This window comes from Camelus ferus, chromosome 16 (assembly GCF_009834535.1).
Source record: "Camelus ferus isolate YT-003-E chromosome 16, BCGSAC_Cfer_1.0, whole genome shotgun sequence".
In the NCBI taxonomy this organism is placed as follows: Eukaryota; Metazoa; Chordata; class Mammalia; order Artiodactyla; family Camelidae; genus Camelus; species Camelus ferus.
In genome coordinates this window covers 4,474,776-4,498,319 of record NC_045711.1, presented here as the reverse complement: position 1 = coordinate 4,498,319, position 23,544 = coordinate 4,474,776, and the positions used below count along the sequence as shown (strand labels likewise).

At 34.6% G+C, this 23,544-nt stretch overlaps 2 protein-coding genes across 2 annotated transcripts in view; both read left to right on the top strand.

Annotated features, from left to right (window-relative positions):
• INTS2 (integrator complex subunit 2) overlaps positions 1 to 10,920 on the top strand; it is a 44,036-nt gene extending 33,116 nt beyond the window's left edge. Inside the window, 7 exon segments of the mRNA XM_032498374.1 lie at positions 544 to 669; positions 4,211 to 4,409; positions 6,294 to 6,545; positions 6,920 to 7,027; positions 7,161 to 7,266; positions 8,283 to 8,459; positions 8,567 to 10,920. Coding sequence (XP_032354265.1) covers positions 544 to 669; positions 4,211 to 4,409; positions 6,294 to 6,545; positions 6,920 to 7,027; positions 7,161 to 7,266; positions 8,283 to 8,459; positions 8,567 to 8,736 — 1,138 coding nt within the window. The 3' untranslated portion in view covers positions 8,737 to 10,920.
• A 1,098-nt stretch (positions 10,921 to 12,018) lies between these two features.
• Positions 12,019 to 23,544, top strand: part of BRIP1 (BRCA1 interacting protein C-terminal helicase 1) — a 136,900-nt gene continuing 125,374 nt past the window's right edge. Inside the window, 5 exon segments of the mRNA XM_032498371.1 lie at positions 12,019 to 12,215; positions 13,848 to 13,970; positions 15,210 to 15,321; positions 16,919 to 17,092; positions 22,993 to 23,120. Coding sequence (XP_032354262.1) covers positions 13,875 to 13,970; positions 15,210 to 15,321; positions 16,919 to 17,092; positions 22,993 to 23,120 — 510 coding nt within the window. The 5' untranslated portion in view covers positions 12,019 to 12,215; positions 13,848 to 13,874.

The following is a 23,544-nucleotide window of genomic DNA, read 5'->3' as shown; positions in this document are numbered from 1 at the left end:
CATATCCCTTAGTCATTCTGGTGTGTAGTCAGGTTAGTAACCACTTTTATAGTGTTTTGATGTCTAATCTCAAAGTGACATCTCACATTGAGATTCTGTGATGATAAATACAGAACAATGACTTAATTTTGGGGGCCAGTTACAATTTCAAATTGCTTTGGTGCATATCGTTTCCTTTACAGGTATTATATTCCTATTTTACAGGTGAGGAAACAGTTCAGAGAGGCTCAATGACTTATACAGAGTCATAGAGCAAGTGTGGTATAATTGAGGTATTTTTAATTCAAATGTTCACTTCACAGGCCATGATTCCATTATAACTGAAGATTTTTGAAACTACTTTGTGTTTATTGTTTTATCTTCATTTATTTCAGAGACATAATAATAGGTTAGAGTTCTATAGTTTTTAATTTTTCCAAGTTCATTTATACCAATTTTTAAATTTTTTCCTAAATATATCTTTCTAAGACAGAAGGGCCTGGATGGCTACAGGTTTCAGTTATGATACAGTGTTTTTTAAACATATGATTATTTTCTCACCAGGCTGTGGGTAATGACAGTTAATGCACTTCAGCCCTCAATAAAGTTTGTACGACAGCAAAAGTATACTCAGAATGACCTGATGATAGATCCTCTCATTGTGCTGAGATGTGATCAGAGGGTACACAGGTATGTGTCATTTGAGTTTCATTTTTATTATTTCTTAGAGTTATGCTTTGGAGCGTCAAAGGACATTGCAGAAATTCAGTATAAAATTATATTTTAGTGTTCTTGTAGAGAACTTGGCAGTATAACCTGTGAAGTGTTTTTTTGTTTGTTTGTTTGTTTTGGTTGTCTGTATTCATGAATTATATATTCAGTTTAATATTTAAAATGTGATTAATAAAACCTAGCCTTGGCAAAATGTCATTGTTGGTTTTGGCAACCCCCAATAGTGGCTGTCCTTTCAAAGTCAAGATAGTAAAGAATAATACTATTTCTGCTAACATTGTCAGAAAAGGCTTTCCAAAAAATTGGTATTGTGAACCGTGACATGCATTAAAACTGTGACCTTTGTGGCTTCCTTGATTGTGATGTTAGCTTCATTGACTCCACGTTTGTCTGTAATTCCTTGCCAGTTGCTGAACTTAATCAGTTGCCTTGAAGTAGCTTCACCTCAAGAGGCAGAATTAATTGACATCATTCATATTTGAATTTCTAGTTGCTAAGCTAAATAATAACAAAAGTATACAACTCAAGGGGCCTGTCTTTAAAGTGATGATCATCTTTATGGGGAAAGAAGACAAATACATGGAAAGCTAGGTAATGTGACTATATGTAGGTGATGGTGTAGTAAATGAATGCTGTTAAAAGTTTCAGGAGGAAGTGAGACCTGTTTTGTATTTTAAGGGTAGAAACAGGATTTAGATGAATAGATAGATACTACAGTGATGGGGTTAGGAGGTCAAAGAAGGTATTGTATGAAGAAGAATAGTGTGAGAAAAGTGTAGAAGCAAGAATGAAAAAGGCTTGGAGTGGAGGGCTAAGTTTTTGAGAACATTAGATTTGGAATATTAGGTTGGAGTCAGACTATGGAGGGCCTTGAATGTTAGGCTGAAGAGGTCATTTAGGTGGTAACTCAAGAAGAGATGCTTCATGACAGATGGTTTAGAGGGAAGAGAAACTGGAGTGGAGAAGACTAACTAGGTAGGATACACTCTGATATACTCATCTGTCTTTTTAACCCTGGGGATGAGATTCTTGAAATGACAAAACCTGCAGAATCACCAAATAAGATTTGGTGAGATTGAAGTCTCAGAGGAAATAGGAATCAGAAGAAGAATAAACAGTGTAGATGACATTAAGTGTCTATTTAATAAAAGGAAAACAACAGTAAATAATACTTCTAGAGAAAAGCCGCTTCTAGAACAATTTATCAGTGTTAAAAATCCACGTAAGTAGGTAACCTTTCACCTAAATCACCTCCAGTTGTTCAGGAAGTTGTTAAATTATGCTTTCATGATGTATGAAATGTTTTTGTAGCCTGGATCTTTCACTTAACAACTTGTGAACCTTTTCTCATGTTAATAGATATTCTTATAGTAATTGGCTACATAGTATTCCACATAGATTATCTATGCTTAACTCAATCCCATATTGTTGGATATTTTATTTCCATTTTTTGTTATTGATAGTGCTGTGGTCATGGTTCTGTGTACTATTTCCTTAGAACAGATTCTTAAAAATGTAATTATCGGGGCAGAAGGAACATACTCATTTTCAAGTCTTTTGATTCATTGTTTTCACTCTGCCATCCAGAAGGGCTGAACCAGTTTACATTCCCATAGTAGTGTTCGATATTGTGCACTTTCCTACACTATTTTATATAGGATTTTCCAATTTGATAAGCGAAAAGTCAATTCCCATTTTAATTTTTTTTGGTTAGATTGAATATTTTAATCTACTTATTGGCTATTAGTATTTCTTTATATTTTTAGCCTAGTTTTCCATTGGAATGCTTACCTTTTTTGATTTGAAGAGCTCTTTATCTATAAAGGATATCAGCACTTTGTATACATATACATATATATATATAGCAGTTTTTTTCTTTTATTGTTCACTTTGCTTTTTAACTTTGTTCACTTTTTAAAATTTAATTTTTTCCAAGTGATCATTCAAATGGTTTTTAAAAATATCAAACTATAAAAAGATGTGACATTTTGGATTTGCTTTGAACTAATCCATGGTGGTGATGGGGCAGTGGGTGAGGGTGTAGATGAAATGAGACTAGCTACGTGTAGATAACTGTGGGTGATGAGTTCTTAGAGGTTCATTATAATATTCCCTCTTATGTATGCATGAAAAGTTTCATAATATACGTTGATAAGTGCACAAACAGGAAAAAGGTGTACAGTGAAAAGTCTTGTTCTCTTATATCTACCACGCTGCCACTGTTAAAGCAAAACTCCTCTTTGGCTACTTTTGATCAATCCCAGTTCCATCTCTAGAGGAAACTTAGTTGTCATAATCTTGTGTGTATGTAGTTTTATTTTCTATGTATTTACAAATTTATAAATAGAAATACTTACTTTTTTTGTTTTGGGTCGTTTAAAAACTGTAAGTGGTATTTTACTATAGGTTTTATTTTTATACTTTTAAAAAAACTTAATGCTCTCAACAGGTTTTCCATATTAGTATGCATAGTTCCATCTCATTGTTTTAACTGTTGCATAGTATTCCATCTATAGATTAATATTCCATATATACAGACCTGTCCTCCAGAAACTCTAATTAAGAATGTCTGGTGGAGCTTAGGACTTTTTTTCTTTTTCAGAATAAATATTCCAGGTGATTCTTACCTTCCATTTGGGGAAACATTGCAATGATTTATTTAACCAGTAACATTTTTTCACTATTAATACTTGCACACTTATTATAGAAAATTTGGACATTGCAGAAAAACAGTTGCCATATTGATGGACATTTAAGCTGTTTCCAGTGTCTCACAGTTAAAAACAAAGCTGTAGTGCCTGTTTATGGTCAGTCTGTTAGAGGCTGAGAAGTGGCATTGTCACGTTTTTCTAAGGGCTTGGGTTTTAAAATTTTGGTGGTTCCCATATTACCTTTTTTTGTTTCCTTTTTTATATTTAATTCTTATATCTATTCTTATCTCATTTAAATTTAATTTATGATAATTTTTGAGGAATGAATAGCTATATTCATTTTATAGTTGAGGAGACTAAGGCTCAGTAAATAACTTACCAGTTCAAGTGGATGAAGTGCTCTTGAAATACAGAGTTGTCTAGTTCCAAAGGAAAAACAGGAGTAGAAAGAATAAATATTCTATTCTAGTCTCTTTCATCTAATCAATTAACAGATGATTTTTTTCTTTGCAGACAGCTATTTTGAAGAGATTTATTGGCAGTGCCATATTTTGGTAAAAAGGAATGCCTTTTCTCTTGGGCATTCATTATATTTGACTTTAGCTGATAAGATGAAATAGATAATACTATTTATACAACCTTAAAGAGAATTACATATGTATATTAAACTTTGATTTTGTGAATGAGTATTTCAGTAGGAAAAGAAAAGTGTTACTTTTCTACTATTTTCAGGTTTTCAGGTACTGTTCAATTTTTTCTAATTACTTAAACTGATTGATCATGCTCTGGTAAATTTATAAATTTATATTCCTTCTCATGTATTTTCCTTTTCTTCTTTCTGTGTTTAGATGCCCCCCACTGATGGATATTACTCTACATATGTTGAATGGGTATCTTCTTGCATCCAAAGCCTACCTTAGTGCACATCTCAAGGAAACTGCAGAGCAAGACAGGCCTTCTCAGAATAATACAATAGGTTTAGTTGGACAAGCTGATGGCCCAGAAGTTACCAGAGAGGAATTGAAAAATGCCTTACTGGCTGCTCAGGTAAAAACTAAATAAGGGCAAAGGCTTCCCTGCTAATGTAACCAATTAAATAGATGGCATATTATGTCGTCTATATACAGTGATGACATATTGTACATTCCTTTTATTACAGAACATATATTATAGTGGTGTTGGCTTTGCCTCTGAATAGCAGATGGTTTATATTATTAAAATCAGGAATAATCTTCATGGTATTAGTTTAATAGCCATCTACATGAGATTGACATTTTAACCAAATTTAAGAGTTTTTTCTTAAAATCAAATGGTGGAAAAAAATTAAATGGTGGAGACAGATAAACAAGGAGAAGTATATATATAACAAAATGCCAGGCAGTGATAAATACTATGACAATATCAGCAGGTTCAATTTGATATTTAGAAAAGTTTTATAACAATGTAGAATTTACTGAAGCCTTAGATAGTCAGTTTTGACTACTGCAAAACATGTGCGATGACTGAATGTTAAAACAGTTTGAGGGCCTTCAAAGTAGAAATGTTTTATTAGTTGGAAATACATTTTCTGAAATCCTTTCATTGGCAATAAAGAGAATTAGAGTAATAATATATGTCCACAATCCCTTATCTGTAATACAGAAGTCCAGAAAGCTATGAAAACTGAAGCATTCTTTTTGGTAATTCAGTTGGCAGAAAAACCTGACCTGGTGTGACCTCATTTGTGGCAAAACTTGACCTGAATTGATGTGAAGCTATTTATGGCCTTTATCCCACTTAATGTGAATATTGGTATGTTTTGCTGCAGAAATATTACGATGTTTGATTACAGTGTGCTACCTTAGTCTCTCCTGGAGGTATTATATAATATTACAGAAAAACAGTTCTGACTTCTAAAATAAATCTGACCCTCAGAATTTCAGATAAGGGATTGAGGATGGTAGTAACTACCATTTATATAATGCTGATTATATGCTGGGTGCTATTTTAAATTCTTTATGTGTATTAACTCATTTAATACTTACAACCAATCTATGAGTATAAGAGTATTTTCTCCATTTTTACAGATTAGGAAAATGAGACCCAGAGAGGTTAAGTGACTTGCTGAAGGTTATACATTTCGTAAATGGTGAAAGTAGGATTCAACACTAGGCAGTCTGGCTCCAGAGTTTACAAACAAAAACAACAGAAGATAATTAACAACCCCAGACCCAAAACTCCTCAACTCAAGAATAATGATGATTATAGAGTAAAGTTTCAAGTAGATCACCCCTCAGGAAACTACTTTTTCATGAAATGACACTCAAGCTTGTAGACTGAGTAACGAGTTGTACAGGTGGAATGGCTGGTAGGGCAGAATCTTTCCTTGCCAAACCAGAGCCTTAAAAAGCACACCTTCAAATTAAAAGGGAAAGGAGCTTCGGGGAGTGACTTTTAGGCATTAATTATCAACCACCATCTTCAGAGATGAGAAAAAGAGGCGACTACAAGATAGGATCCTGAGGGAAGTAGGAATTTAAGAGGAAGGAAAGGAGATGCTGGTTAGAAGTCAGCTTTTGTCTTGGGCCCATTTTGGATCAGAATACTCTTTTAGTAGGTGTTCTTACAGTGGGTCCATGGATCTGCCTTAGAGAGATGTGACCACCCTGAAATTGTGCAATATGTTTACGTATGTTAATTTTTATGCTGAGAGGGGGTACACTTTTCTTCAGATTCTTAAAAGGGTTCATGGCCCTAAAAAAGGTGAGAATCACTGCCATTTAGATTGTACACATTTGCTCTTGGAAGTGCGTCTTTGTTTTTTGTTTTTGTTTTTTTTTTGGAAAGTGATTTTTTTTATCACATCTGTTCATGTGAAAACAAAATCAGATTTGGTTTTCAAACAAACTTCTCAGAAACGTCTTAAATTCACTGTGTTTTCTTTGCTTGTAGGATAGTGCAGCTGTCCAGATTCTCTTGGAGATTTGCTTACCTACTGAAGAAGAGAAGGCAAGGGGTGTCAATCCAGACAGCTTGATAAGGAATGTTCAAAGTGTTATTACTGCCAGCACTCCAAATAAGGGAATGGAGGAAGAAGAAGACAACTTGCTCTGTAACCTTCGGGAAGTCCAGTGCCTTATCTGTTGTCTGTTGCACCAAATGTACATTGCGGATCCCAACATTGCTAAGCTTGTTCACTTTCAGGTCTGGCTTCAAAGAATGATGCTTTGTGGTTGAACTTTATTTTGGGAGGTGGTTTTGAGTCATAAATTAGTGGGAATCATTTAGAAACTGGAGATCATGGAAACAAACATGTCCTTTGCAATATGGAGAAAAATCCAGATTTTTTTTTTTAAAGTCCAGATTAAAAAAATATTTTTTTCATCCATATAAAATGTTCATATAATTTATCTCTATTTTAGTGCAGCAGAGAGATGAAATGCCTGCATACACGTAGGGCATTGTAATCTTCTGAGCAGTTTTTACATAAAGGAAATGAAACCTGCCTTTGTATTTTTATCTATATTTGACTTATAGTTATTTTATTTCTAACTTTTCCCCCTTTCTTGTTGAGATAGGGTTATCCATGTGAACTTTTACCTCTGACAGTCGCGGGAATTCCATCTATGCACATCTGTCTGGATTTCATACCTGAACTTATTGCACAACCAGAACTTGAAAAACAGGTAATGAGCATTTTGGAACTTCAGGAAAATTTTGATCTCCCTCTAATCTTGCTCATTACATAAAATGTTTTATAATTTTTAACACTTAAAGGTATTCTTCAGAAACATGTAATATTTGGATTCTGTATTGCAGATATTTGCTATCCAGCTGCTTTCTCATTTATGTATCCAGTATGCATTACCAAAGTCACTCAGTGTGGCTCGCTTAGCTGTCAATGTCATGGGAACTTTGCTAACAGGTGTGTAGCCAACCAACATCAATAACAAAAATTTCTAACATAAAGTAGTACGTGTTTTTTTCCGAATTAATGACACCATGTTTTCTGTGTCGCTAGTAGTTTAATTGATGCCATCTTTTGAATTATTCTTTTGAAAATTTTCGTATTACAAATGTGATGTGTAGTGTAGAGGAGATGAACAGGTAGGCAAGTTGTAGCTTACACTTTGTGAACGACTGTGTACAGATTTATGGTAAATACACTAAGCTTCCCACATTTTATAAATGGAAATCAGAGCTACTTTTTGAATGTAATTATGTCAATAGAAAACAAGTTACAATTTATTACAAATGCTTGGAGTTCCAGAAAAATCTAATTTATATGTATAAATAAGAGATAAATATATTAGTTGTTTCCTTAAGTTCTAAAACATACCATAACATTTCGACCATCTTCTAGGCTCTTAAGTAAAATGGTATGAAAATAAACTACTTTAGAAGAGATGAGCTATAATTCAGTCTTTCAAATTTATGGCTTAGTCAATTTCATATTCTCTCTCAGTGCTCTCATAATAACCTATTCATTTTTCTTCCCATTGTATTCAATTCATGTTATAATTCTTTGTAATTTTTAGTGGTTAAAACCCTAAACTGCCTGAGTTCTATTCCAGCTCCACCACTAACTGGCTATGTGGCCTTGAACAAGCTTCTTAATCTCTCTAAGGTTTATTTAAGGGTTTTCTCATATACAAAATAGGTATCATATAAGTACTTTTTTCATTCATAAAGTTGTGAGAATTGAATGAAGTAATGCATGTAATGCACTTGTCACAGTGCTTGGACGTAAGTGTTTATATGTTGGGTGATAACTGACTACTAGGTTGGGAGCTCTCTGAAGGCAAGGGCCGACTGTATCTTAGGAAGCTACTAAGTTTCATGTCCTCAGCACAGACATTGGTGCTTGCTATATTGTATTGGCCATTTATGTTGAATTTATAGCTGTAAAATCAGCACTTCTGTTTCATTTCTTTCCAACAGTTTTAACACAGGCTAAGCGATATGCTTTTTTCATGCCAACTTTGCCAAGTTTGGTCTCTTTTTGTCGAGCATTTCCGCCACTTTATGAGGATATTATGTCTTTGCTGATCCAAATAGGGCAAGTCTGTGCCTCTGATGTTGCCACCCAGACAAGAGACATTGATCCAATTATCACACGTAAGTAGTAACTTATTTCAGGAGTTATTTTTATATCTGAGATAGGAAGGCCAAAATCCTTTCCAGATTGCTTGCCTTAATTAATTTATTTTTCCTTATGTTTTAAGGTCTTCAACAAATAAAGGAGAAACCAAGTGGATGGTCTGGAATCTGTAAAGATCCATCTTATAAAAATGGATCGAGGGACACTGGAAGCATGGATCCTGACGTACAGCTCTGTCATTGTATTGAAAGCACAATCATTGAAATAATAAACATGAGTGTTAGTGGAATTTAAAGAAGAACCAGAACTCGAAACAACAAAAAACATGAAGCGGTTTCCTGCATATACCCAAAATTAATCTGCATTTTGTAACAGCTAAACTGATTGGGAACAGTCATGTCTTGGAATCACTAAAGCGATTCAGTTCGACATGAATACAATTTAGAACTCTCTTGAGAATTATGCTTGCTTGTATTTGATTGGCATTTCTTTGGATCTACTTTGCTGGTATGTTTATTGTAGCAGCTGAGCTTTTTTCTTTTCTTCCTGTTGGGAGCACATTTAAGAAACTCATTACTGAAAAGTGAATTTGGCCTTGCATCAAGCTTTTGAAGTGAAGAAAAATTGCCATGCCTTTAATTTAATTTCTTATAAAAATGAGTCTGTGGGTAGGCCTAGTGTTTAACTGTCAGTTAGTAACAGAATACAATGCTGAAATAATGAGAGGGAGAAAAACGAAAGGGAGAATTCAGAAAAACTTAGGAGTTTAAATATCCAAATAGAAATCTCCAAAACTTACAGTGCAAGTAATAGTAATGCAAGATGGAATTCCAGTTCCCAAACAGTGTTGGGAAGGCTTTAACAAAGGCAAATAGCTTTTTGTAGATGATTTCTGTGGAATTACAGATGAGGATTTTAAGATTTTTACATATTTGCTTCAGTTTTTACAATATATGAAGCCATATGTTTAAAGAGATACTTGAATAATTTGGAATTTTAAGATACTGGTTTAAAAGTGTTTACAGAAACATCTTTGTGCAGAGAACCTGAAAGGAGGTCTCATTTAGTTTTTTTAAAGATTATTTTTATAATGGTCAGAGGGGGGAAATACATTGGTATCTAAATAACGTTTAGAGCAATAAAACCCACTGGATTAAAGAGCTCTTGGTTTGTCATCAGGATTATAATTCAGATCATAATTTTAGAAGATTTTGAAGTTAGAAAATATATATATAGTGTTTGGACCTCAGGAAAAATTAAAAAGGGGGAAATAACATGTTGCTGAAGGATTTTGCAGTCCTCTGTTGATAATTCCCATTGATTAGGCAGATACATTCAGATAACCTGTAATCCTCATTTTTTTTTCCTTAATGAAGTGTCCAGTGTAGAAGGTACTTGTCTTTGCTTTCTGAAATATACCTGAATGAACCTCCCACCCCGCTGCCTTCTCCTCTTGAAACACACCTCTTCACTTATAAAAGAAATTTGGCAGGCTAATAAGAATGCGTGGTTTTTAAGCGAACACATTTAAATTTCAGCCTTTTCACTAGCAAATAGTCACATCTCATTCTCCTCCTTTGTAAAATGGGATTATTACTGGCCCTACCTCATAAGGGTATAAGAACTAATTTGTAGCTGTTTCAAATCATGAAGTACACAGTACCATAGACGACAACAGTATTTATAACTTCTATTAAATGCTTAAAGTTCAATTAAGTAACTTTGATGCAAAAAATAAAAGCATACACTTAAAGACAAACCATAAGAATTTTCATACTTTTAAACAAGGCAGTTTTGTAGTCTCTTGAGATTAAATACAACTGCTCCTGTTTTGTTTTGTTTTAAACTGAGGCTTTGGAATATTTTATGTGAGTAGGTAACCTCTAGGAGTTCAGAAAAGGTTGAAATATGTTTTCTAACTAAATGCAGTGCACATTCCTGGATCAATTTCCAAAGACTGGTCAAAACCTGCTGTGTTAAAGTAATAACATATGCTGTTTTTCATCAGATTTGTTGATGATGTAAATAAAATGTGTAAATATATTAGTAAATGTTAATATTCATGTATTTTAAGTTAAGGTTATAAAATTTGTCACAATGTGATTTTTTTTTATTCAAGTGAAAAAAAGATGTGTGCAGCTATTTTGAATATTGGTTTATAAACATTCATATTCTTTATCAAATGAGCTTGTAGTTTTTTTGTGTTTCATTTCACTGCTGTTAACCTGAAAGGTACAGTTCAAGGGACTGGAATCCAGGACTGTCTGTATCCCTTTCTGTTATGTCACATATATCAAATGGCCATACAAGGTAAGAGTCAGTTGAGAGCCTTAGGAATTTAGGGGACAAAATTCAGTGTACTTACCCTGGAGCAGTTACTTAGAAGATTCTGATATTTAAAAAAATTTGTAAAAGCAAGATAATAATTTGAAGGTATTTTTAAGGGTTTTTTTTAAAAATAAATTATCCTTTATTGCACTATCTTAATGGTAAATGAACATTTTTTTGTACTTTCCCTTCATCCTTGCTTATGCATATGTATTTTCACATAATGGAATTCATAATACCCAGTTTGGAGTCTAGTTTTTTTCATTTAACTTAATACGGAGTTTTTTCAAGTTAATTAGTTTCTATAATTCATAATGAATGAACTGATATAACCATCTCCCTATTACTACTAGACTGGGAAGTTTATGATTTTTTTCCTTAACATTAGGATAGTCACTGGTATCAATTGAGGTATTACCTTTTCTTTTGGATTACTTATTAAGGATAAATTTCTGAGCCTGAGAATACTAAATTAAAGCGTATAATTTATTTTTATGACTTAAGTTTTGTCATTTGGGGAAGATATGTTAAAACTGAAAGTGAGGCGAACAAATCAACTCGCCTTTTGCTGCCCCCTCCTGCAGCAAACCTCTCCCCCCAAAATAATTTCTGGGTATTTGATAAACTGTCTCAGGTTTTGCTTTTTTGGACACAAGTATCTGAGCCAAGCTTAGGCTAGAGTTTTGTTTTGTTTTGTTTTAAAATAACAATTTGGCGAAATCATGATTAAACCCCTACGTTTGAGGAAACTTAAGTATTTCTTGGCAAAGAATAAATTGGCTTTAGGCAGGATATAAGGCTGATAAGCCTTAATAGAGGTAATAATGATCTGGTGCTGGAGACCTGGTGAGCGTTTCTCTGGTTGAATGTGGCATCTGGGAAAGCCTGGGATATCACAAGATTCTGTAGCGGTCATCAAACCTTTCTGCCTAGTTTGGCTCAGCAGTCTGGTAACTCCCGCCTCGGTCTTTTCCCTGCCCTGGCGGCCTGAAGTGTCGGAATTTGAATTGTGTGGCCCTAAGGATGCTGAGAGAAGAACTCGGCGGGGCTTAACAGTTCCCTCTCCGTTGGTCTACAGACCTTAAAAATGAGACTTCGAATTCCCAAGGAAACTGAGGCACAGTTTAAATCACGAGTTTCAAAAAAAAATCCAAGGGAGAAGACTCTTTTCCTTTAAATCCGTAGGACTCTCGGGAGTCGTTCACCCTCCAGGTGTTCACCTTCCGGTGCCGCAGCGTAGCTTGGGCCGTTCTGACTACGGAGGCTTCCACTGGGTGCCAGGGAGCGCGCGCCCCCTGACCTCGCGCCGGCATTGGTTACTTGTTTTCCGGTCTTGGCGGGTGATTGGTTGCCTGAGCTCGCCGGGCGATTGGGTGTTGGGAGTCGAGGGGTGGGAGGCGGGAATTCGTCCGCGGGAAGCAGATAAGAGCAGAACGGGAGAAGAGGTAAAGAAGCGGCCGCAGCCCGCCACCAGGCCCGGGAGTAGCGGCAGCCTGGGGAGGAAGCGAGAAAGGGTAGAACCTTCTTCCTCTGCTAGGGCTCCGCTGTGTTAGCTCGCAGATTTCGGTTTCCTTGTCTCCTGGGACCGGGAGCTCAGTCAGCGTTGTTTGGGTTTTCCTCAGGGCGGCAAGTCTGTCTTTCGTAGGGAGGGGGCGAAACCTGCCCGAAGCGTGCCTTGTGCTTTCGTCCACCCGCCTTGCAGGCCCAGCGGTGTCGACTGGCTCATCGGGGCCTCGCGAGTCTCGATTTGCTGAGGGAGGAGGGAATACGGGGAAGAAAGGCTGGAGTGGGTGGGGTGGGTGGGGTGGGGTGGGGAGCCTGCACTTAACTCCTCGGAGCAGAGGCCTGTTGTTACTAGCCCGGGGTTAGCTCTGGGCGGGAGGGGGCGGCGGCGGGAGCCAGATGGGTCGGGATGTCCTTTATCCATGTATGGGCTAAGCTTCCCCAATTTGCAATGCCTGTTGCCACAGCTGGGGCGAGGATGGATGGGTTTCTAGTTATATCTGAGTACCTAGACCAGCCTTGAGTTGTTGGTTTAGATTAAGGGGTTCAATTCCACCGAATTTCATTCTTAGAGCCTCACAAATAGAACCACAAAATATTAGAACTGGAAAATAGAATAGTGGTGCTTAACTTCTTTGGGAACACGTAAACTATGGTTAAGATTATTGGCTTCATAATCTGTTAAACTGGTATTTTATCCATCTCTCCATCCCCAGAATTTACCATTTTTCTCCACTATTGCAAATAATTCCTCAGTTGATAACAGGGTCTTTCATTTCCCCTCTATTTTCGATTATTTCCTTAGAGTATATTTCCGGGACTGAGGAATCTGTGGACTATCTTTAAAAAATTCAGTCATGCAGAAAAAACTATGCATACGATATCAAGAGATCACATCTGTAGATCTAGGTTAAGAAAAGATGGTTTAGAAGAGGTAGGGATTAAAGTAGATCACTTCCTTTGTGTCAGATACTGGAGTTGAGGCACATTCTGTACATTACCTTATTTAATTCTTAATTCAGTGCCTGGCTAGTTTTCATAAAAACCCTATTGGATGAATACTATCTCCATTTCACAGGGGAAGAAATAGGCTCTGGGAGGTTGAGTGATTCACAATGGAATTCAAATTTAGGCTTGCCTTACCCCAAAGTTTGTTTTTTCTTCCATTATGCCCTACTGACCCTACTGAGCACCTACTATATGCCAATGTTTTCTCCCTTACAACAGTTTTTAAATTAGAGATTATTACAGATAAAGATCTTAGTCTGGAGAAGTGAAGAGACATGATCAGGGTAACACATCTGAGATGTCAGAACCTGATCTAGTATAGATATACTGCCCAACTCCTGGTCCACAGCTTTGGCAGAATAGGGATGCAAATCCAGATTTGTCAGATTCCAAGACATGCTCTTAATCACTGTGATTTACAAAAGTAGGACATTCTTTTACTTCTGTTTGTTCTGTTTATACATTTACTAATTGCAATTTTTATTTCTAGACTTCTGACCTACTGTTAGGTATCTACTTTTCTTTGAATGGCATTGTTTCAGTATTGACTTTCATTTCTGTTGCAGTTAGGAATCTGAAATAAAAAAGAAAGCATGATGTCTTCAGTGTCATCTGAATATACAATTGGTGGGGTGAAGATTAACTTTCCTTGTAAAGCTTATCCATCACAGCTTGCTATGATGAATTCTGTAAGTATTTTTCAGCAGTTATTTTAGGTCTTTATTAAGATACAGTTGCTTATAATTCATAACAAACTTTGAGTCTGTGGCTACATTTTCTCAATAGTAAATGGATCAAAAATATTTGCTGGGTTAATTGAAGTACATCTAACCTTCGGAAAAATAATACTGGTCACTGCTAAACTGTATATTATATGTTTAGGAGGCAAATAAGAACATTCTGGAAAATGTTCTTAGCTCATTTGGAACTTCTATTTACTTTACTGAATTACTGCTCTACTTACTGAATTACTTTGAGATACAAAATATTTACTGTCTTTTACTCAGAATAGTATATTTTTTTACCATAATTTTTTGAGGTATTTTGATCATATAGAAAATTAATATACAAAACTGAGTAAACCAACTTGCCAGTTTTGTTAAACCTTAATATTTTGCCATATTTACTTTATACCTTGTTTACGAGTAACAGGATAACTAGTATCCTGAACTTGGTCTTTTTTCTTTCCTAGCCATGTTTTTGTACTTTCATTACATATGATATATCCATAAATAGTTTAGAATTCTATTACTTTACATATTTTTAAACTTTCCATGATATGATACTATACTTAGGTACAGAAATTGATTTTTTTTTTTGCTTAACATTATGGGGTTGATTGTTAATCCATTTTAATTGCTGTTTAGTGTTCCATTTTACGAATATGCCAGAATTTTATTTACCCACTTTCTTCTTGATAGTCATTTAGATTGTTTACATAATTTTGCAATTATTAACAGTGCTGCTGTGAGCTGTCTTATGTAAATGTTTCCCTTGTGTTCATGTGGGAAAGGTTTTGGGTATTTACAAAGGACTGGACTTGCTGACATTGAGTATCTTCAACTTTACTAGTTGTTAATTCTGTACAAAGTAATTGTAACAATTTACACTCCCACTAACAGTATCCCCCATTAAGATTTCATCAAAGGTATTAGTGTATTCTAGTTTTACAGAAATGATGGTGCTTGCATAAGTAAGGAACAAATTGCTTTTCATTTCTTTTGTGCTTGATGTGCTTTAACATGATTTTAGGGAAATGTATAAACACATAAAGTCTAGATTTAACTAAATTCTAGTTCTCCTTTCTGCTATTGTATTGCTATGTTCCCCAAAGTGCATGTAACTCTACTTCTCATTGTTATCTGGCGAGAGACCCTAATGAAGTAAATTATTATTTATTGATCTTTTTATTATTTTTGTGTTGATAGATTGTCAGAGGACTAAATAGTAAGCAACACTGTTTGTTGGAGAGCCCCACGGGAAGTGGGAAAAGCTTAGCCTTGCTTTGTTCTGCTTTAGCGTGGCAACGATCTCTTAGTGGTAAGTCATTGGTTGATATAGTCAGGTTACTTATGGGACCTGGAAAAAATATAATAAAATACTTTTTATTCAGAAGGATTCAGCCATGTTGTAGTTAATTTGAATACTGTTTTTTAGGACATTTCTTTATAATCAGTTATGATTCTTCCAAAAGAGTGTCAATATAGCAAAATGTGTTCAATTAAACCTAAAACAATTTTGAACACATGGTAGTCCTTTATTTGATGATTTAGGGTGTACATAAGAATCTCGGAATGCTTGTTTTCATAAGATAGTTATGAAAATAATTAGGTGATGATTTGTATGTAAAAGGAGCAAGAGATGGAGCTATCATGAGTAGACAGCATGTACAAATAATTGCTTTTTTGAGTAAACTCTTTAATATAGTTTTTTATCTGTCCCTTCATAACATTAGAACATGAAATAACATCAAAAAGAGAACATTCTATTTGATCTTTCTACTTGTTTGGATGCCACATAAGCAGTTTTTTTGTAGTATTGTTTTTATGAATTTATATGATTTCCCATTACTTTATTTGTTAACGGATGTTCAGTAACGTTTACTTTTGTGAAAGACTACCTAATATACATAATGTATCTGAAATATAAATATTGTATACATTTTAGTTGCATAATTAGATAGCTTTGACCTAAAGTATTAGGAGAATTTAAAGTTAACCATGGGTATGTGCATGTATATGTATATAAATACATACATATACATATATATGTGTTTTTTGAAAGAAGATGCTTGTGCTACTGATAAGACTATTAAAAATAAAAATAAATATTTTTATCTTTGGGAAAAAATCAAATTATCTGTTAATAACTTAAAATTTAAATGGGAGACTGAAAAATAAAATTAGTAGTATTTATATAGTGCAGATGGGACAATAATGTCCGTACTGTTTATAGAGAAGAAAATTAATTATTCAGTTTTTTTTGTGTCTATGAAGTATATATTTATACAGTGTAGGTACACAATGTAGACCTATTACAATTCTGTATTATGTTTAAGTATTAAAATTACTTTTTAAATTTCATTTGAATATTGCCCTTAAAATGTATTTTGATACATTATCAGAAATATCATCAACTATGTTTCTTTTTGAAATAGAAGTATAATGTGGGAATGATTTAACCCTTGTGTGTTTACATTATTAATATATTGAGCTTTCAAATTCTTCATTTAGGGAAATAGCAGTAATTAAGAATATACTTTAGGTCTTTTTTTAATCCTCTATGCTTGACTTTTTAATAAATCTCAATATAAATGAATGCTTTAGTGGTTGTGCCTTTATTACATTATTAATCTTTGACTATTATTAGATTTTTGTAAATTATGTAAATTGTTGATAATTTCTCTATAAATGTTTCTGGCATAAGTGTTTCTCTCCTGTCCTGACATGATGCTGCAGAAAGGGTGTCCACCTTGTCGAGATTTGCCAGGCACTTCCCCGGTTTTAGCACTGAAAATCTTGCATCCTGGGAAACCTCCCAATCCTGGGCGAATTGGGGTGGTTGTGCACCAACCCTGCAGAGGAAGATTAATATTTTTAAAATTAGAAATATTATAATGCGTTTCTTTCATTTTTAGGGAAGCCAGTGGATGAAAGCTTGAGTGAAAAAACTGAAGTACCATTATCTTGTTGTTGCACTTGCCATTCGAAGAATTTTACAAATAATGACATGAACCAAGGAGCTTCATATCATTTCAGCAGTCCCAGTACACCACCTTCTGAAAGAAGTGGCACTTCGTCAGTGTGTCAAGGTAGTTTATATTTTGCCTGAGTCTGTTGGTATCTGTAATAAGATTTTTATTTATCGCTGTTATAATACCTAATTTAGATAAACTTGATTAGAATAATTGATTATGTATTTCCACCTAATTTCTCTGAAATTATTATTATTATTTTTTAATTTAATTTGATTTATTAATTTTTTTGGCAGGGGGAGGTAATTAGGCTTTTTTAATTTTGGAGGAGGTACTGGGGATTGAACCCAGGACCTCGTGTGCTCTAAGCATGCACTCTACCACTTGAGCTATAACCTCCCCTCTGGAATTATTTTAAATAACACACAGAATGGTCAGAAATCTTTATTCTTGGCTTAACTTTTGATCGATTCAGACATCTTGCCAGCTTAAATCATTTTTGAAGAAGTCAAGGCAAAATGAATGATAGTCAGCAATTGATGTCATTTGTAGGCAGTACTGTTAATTATATGTTAGAATTTTATAAAATATTTTGATTTGTGTTGTAAGACAAAATCTAATTAGCCTCAATCATTCTTGATGTTTGCCTGAACTTCTGAGACCAGTATCCTACATGAGATCAGGTATGTTTCAAGTATGATCTTTAAGTAGTTCTTATTAGATTTATTTAAGAGAAATATATTAAGAATAACATAACATTATTAATTTAAAAAATACTTCTTCTGCTTTGACTATATGGAAAGGATTGACCTTTATTTGCTAAGCCAGAAACCTACGAGACATCCTGTACACTTTTCCTTATTCCTCCTTGCAAACTTTAGCAAACTCTGTCTCCACTGATGCTTCCCTAGTCCAAACTACCGTCTCTTGCTTAGAGCATGTAATAACTCCTTTTCCTGCTTTCACTTATGCCATTCCTTAGCTAATCACTGGCAGGGAGAAAAGAGGCCGCCATGATTGACTTAAGTCTAGACAGTGTCTACTTCCTACAATCAAGGATGGAGTCATCTTCCTCCAAAGCACATGATGAGTGGAGGATGCTAGCTGCTTAAACTAAAGTGTGATTCTGTTAGGAATGAGGAAGTGGAGGTGGAATAGATGCCGGAGAGGCGGCCAGTGGTGTTGACTACGCTGTTTTGACCCTTTACTCTTTTGGCTTTCTTTCCGTTCCTTCAAAGGGTCATGCTTTCTCCTGCCTCCAGACCCTTTGCTTGCATTAGTGTCTCTTTAGAGAAAAGTTCCTTCTTTGTCTTGTTATCCTGCTCTTCTTTTAGCTCTCAGCTTAAATATCAATTTTTTAAGGGAGCCATATCAACCTTTCCATCAGACTAGATTTCGTTTCTCTGTTGTAGTCTGTCATCTCACTGTGTACCTCTCCTTCCTAGCACTTGTCACAGTTTGTATTATCCATGTGTCTGTGTGCACCTTTTATTACTCTCTGCTTCTCTTTGCAGACTGTATACTCCATGAGGTCAGGGACTGTGCCAGCTTGCTCACCACTGTATACCTGGCAAGTGCCTGGCATATAGTAGGAGCTAGGTAAATATTTCTTGTGTGAATGAATGGAACTGACTTGGAGCTAATTATAAGACTCTGGTTTATAATATTTATGTACAATCTGTATTTTTTTAAAAACAGCTTTATTGAAATTTACCTAACAAATGGTGTATGTTTAAATGGTACATTTTGATAAGCTTTGACAAAGGTGTATCTCCCTGAAACTTTCACTGACATCAAGATAGTGAATATATCCATCACCTTCGAAAAGTTTTCTCCTGCCCCTTTGTTATCCCTCCTTTCCACCCCTCTACAGTTCACCCTCCCCAACAACGACGGATCTCCTGTCACCACAGATTAGTTTGTATCTTCTAGAGTTTATATAAATGGAATAATACAGTTTGTGTGCTTATTTTGTCTAGCTTCTTTCACTTAACATAATTCTTTTGAAATTCTTCCATGTTTTTGCATGTATCAGCAGTTTGTCCTTTTTTGTTGCTGAATAATGTTCTATTGTATGGATATGCTACAAATTGTGTTTCTAGTCACCTGTGGAAGTATATTTGAGTTGTTACTAGTTTTGGACTGTTAAAAATAAAGCTACTCTGAAAATTTGTGTATGAATAAGTTATTGTTATGGATATATACTTTGATTTTTCTGGGTAAATAACTAAATCACTTACGTTTAACTTTTTGAGAAACTTCCAAACTGTTTCCCAAAGTGGTTATACCATTTTATAGTCCCACCAGCAGTGTATTCAGAGTTCCCATTTTTCTACATTCTTGCCAACACCTGGTATGGCCAATCTTTTTAGCCATTCTAATAAGCTTGTAGTGATACTGTGATTTTAATTTGTATTTCCCTAATGACTTATGATATTGATCATCTTTGCATGTACTTATTAGCCATTTGTGTATCTTCTTTGATGAAATGTCTGTTCAAACCTTTTGCCTGCTCATTTTTTTTTATTGTTAAGTTTTGAGAGTGCTTTATATAGTTTGAAACAAGAAAACAAGTTTCTTCTTTTAATCAAATACAGTTTTAGGTTTTACTTTCAGGTCTAAGGTCCATTTTGAGTTAATTTTTGTGTGTGGTGCAAGGTGTGGATCCAAGTTCATTTATTTTGCTTGTAGGTATCTAATTGTTCAGCACCATTTATTGAAAAGGCTCTCCTTTATCCACTTCATTACCTTTGTGCCTTTACAAAAAATCAGTTGTCAATAGGTACACAACTTGAACTTTAACATTAGTGTAAGTTAGAGTTGTTTAGAATAGTCTCTTCAAGGATCAAATTGGGTAAATCTGGGTTGTATCCTGACATTCTCTTTATATTTTTAAGTAATTTTCTTAAAAAGATATAACCTAAATACAGAAAAATGCACAAATCTTATGTGTAAGCTTGATGAATTTTCACAAAGTAAACACACTTTTGTAACTACCTCCTAGGTGAAAAATAGGGTATAACCAACACCCCGGTGATATTTCTCATGCTTTTTTCCAGTCACTGTTCTTTCTCTCCACAGGTAATTGCTGTCCTCCCTTCTGTCCCCATTGATGAGTTTTGCTTCTATTTATAGAAATGGAATTATATCTGTACTCTTGTGTATGTCTACTTCCGCTTAATGCTGTATTTCTGAGATTCATTTGTGTTGTTGCATATAGTAGTAGTTCTTGTTGCTGTGTATTACTTCCTTCTATGAATATTCTGCAAGTTATTAGTTTATTCTACAATTGTTAGACATTTGGGTGGTTTCTGCTTTTGGTTATTAATGCTGGTATGAACATTCTTGTACATTCTTGTTCATTCTGCTACAAGTAAGTAAAGATTTTCTATTAGATGTATACCAAGGAATGGAATTGCTGGTCACAGTACATGCATATGTTCAGCAATAAATAGTAGATACTGCTAACATTTTCCAAAATGGCTGAACCAATTTTTGCACCACCCCTCCACCCTACAGCTAGAAGTATATGGAAGTTACATTGTTCAACATTCTTGTTAGCACTTGATATTTCCACTCTTTAAATTTTAGCCATTCTGATGCATGTGTGATGTTTTAATTGATATTTCTCTGGTGACCAGTGAGGTTGAGCATCTTTTTATATGTTTATTGGTCATTTGAATATCCCTTTTAGTGAACTGCCTATTCAACTCATTTGCCCATTTTCTTTTTGGGTTGTTTCTTACTGATTTCTAGGATCTTTTAAAACATATATTCTGGATATTTCTTGTTTCCTTATACCTTTGTATTTTAAAGATTTAACCCCTTTGGTAAACTTCCTGCAAACTCCCCTGCTTATAATGGAGAGGAAGATAAGCCTTTTTGTATATGTAGATAATATATATATTTTTTTGATGAATTGAGGTTAATCTTATTTGGCACATGGCAGTTCAGTTTTTCTAAAACTAAATTATTGTTTTTGATGGATAGTCCCTACCCTTTAATGAGCCCATACTTGCCCCTTGATTTATTTGGCACAGGGCTTCTCAGCAGTGGTACTATTAACATTTTGAATGAGATGATTCTTTGTTGTGGAGGCTGTCCTGTGCATTGTGGGATGTCTAGAAGCATCTCCCAGGCCATAACCCACTAGGTGCCAGTAGTACATCCTTCCCCACCCCCCATCTTCTGACAACCAAAAATGTCTTCAGACGTTGTCCAGTGTCCCTGGAGTAGAGAGTAAGGTTGTTAAAATTGCCCCCAGTTGAGAACCACTGATCTAGATTTGTTTTATAGTTATTTAACTAGTTTACCAGAAAATTATAGATCTCAAAATTACATATTTTTTCTAAAATATATATGGAAATGCAAAGTACTAACAATGGCCAGAACAGTTTGCAAGAAGCAAGTCAAGGTGAAAGGACTTGATCTGTGCAATATCCTGATTTATTAAAATAGCTATAATAATTAAAATCGTTTGGTATTAGCACAGTGGAAAACAATAGAGACTCCAAATTCTGTTTCACATATATACAGAGACTTGATTTTTTTTTTTTTTTTTTTTACAATAAGTGCTCCTACAGAGCAGAAGACACTGGAGGGACTTTTCTATGGGTGGTACTGTGCTATTTTCAATATCCATATGGAAAAAATTAAAATTGGAGCCCTGCTTTGCTCCATACACAAACATTCACTCCAGGTAGATTAAAGACCTAGGTATGAAAGGCAGAACTAGTAAGATTTTAGAATATAGTAGTTTTCAAACTATGTTCCTGAGAGTCTTAGGAAGCAACATAGCTTATAGAGAGAAGGGGACAGTGGATCAGGGAAGTTCTAGGTCTTTCATCCTATTTTAGAGATTTTAAACAATATTTCTTTAAAAAATGCAGTCTTCTTCAAAAGAAGCTTGAAAAACCAGTGCTGTGTGACATAGATCACTTAAGTGTTTGTGGAGGTTCAAACTTGTTTTTTGGAAACGATTTTGGACCTGCTTATAGGACTTTCTCTCCTAATAGTCTGTGAATCCTTTAAGGCCAGGAACTGTCTTCATTGTTTTTCCATGGTGTCTGGAATTATATGGACTCAGTATAATGAATGCTTGTTAAATGAATTCAAGCCCTAGGAGTGGAGGGACTGTAGAGAAGAGCCAAGAGTAAGGAAGGCACTTTGAAGAACACTCACATTTAGGGAAAGGGAGAAACTAATGTATAGGAATGGTTAAGAACAGTGTTAAGACATTAAGGCAAAAGGAAATGTTTTTCTTATGTTCCAAGAAGACAGTGTTGTGTTTGGCTGTATGCCTAGAGGTTATGTGTATGGATTTTGGAGTCAGACAGCAGGAGTCAGTCACATCCAGGCTCTGCCTTTTAGTAGCTGTATGATGTGAGCATGTTACTTCTTTAAAACCTAGTGTTTATATTCATGCAGTGGGGATAATATTTGGTGATTGAGGTCACTGGTAACCTTAAGATTGAGCTTTCAGAATTGTGGGATTAAAAAGCAGATTATAGGAGCTTGATTCTACTTTATTTTTAAGCCTAAAGAACATTGAGAAACTTAGTAGAAAAGGAACATTGAGACACTGTAAATAAAGATTTTTATAGAGATGAAAAATTTTTGAGAGAATTTTATAGTTATATTTTTTAAACCGTGTTATCAGGAGTGTTCTATAAAAGCATAAACCTATTAAAAATCAAAATTGGACTTCCCTATTGAAAGTACATTTCTCAAAAATTTTGCTGTGTCTTTGTTAAAGTAAACTGAGTGGTAAATAAGCGCTTTTAAAAGATGTTTACCATTTCCTGTTTTAAAGTATGTTACTAGGTTTTTAGAAATAAGTCTGAACATCTTTTTAAAATTGAAATATAGTTGATTTACAATACTAGTTTTGGGTATATAGCATAGTGATTCAGTATTTTTATGGATTAAAGTCTTACATCTTGATTCCAATTTTTTTCTAGAAAAATTGCCTAAATGTAAGTTACTTATACTAATTTTTCAATGACTTCTTATATAAGACTCTCCTGAAAAAACTACACTGGCTGCGAAACTATCTGCTAAGAAACAGGCATCCATGAACAGAGATGAAAATGATGATTTTCAAGTAGAGAAGAAAAGAATCCGACCCTTAGAAACTACACAGCAGGTAAACAGTTTACTGGCAGGGAAATAACCCTGTGAGTTATAGCTGAGCGAGGTCTTCAAGTATCAACTGAGTTTTCAGTGGCATTTGTAGAGATAAGTTGGGTAGTGTCACAGATGTAAATTAAATTATAAATTATTATAATTTCATTTTATATAGTTACTAATTGCAAAGGAGTTTGTTATTATAGTAGATTATTCATAGTAGCGTGTTACAGTGAAACTGCATGATGCTTTTTTGTATATAAAGAAAATTTGACAGTAAAATATTTACTTAAGGCATGTAGAGCTACTTAGTACTTCTTAATTCCTCTGTTTTTAGCTAATAATGGTATTTTCTTTTGGCCAAAATACCTCTGATATGAATATTTAGGTCACAGATGTTTTTGGTATTGATAGTTTTAATATAGTGACAAGGTTTACTCTTA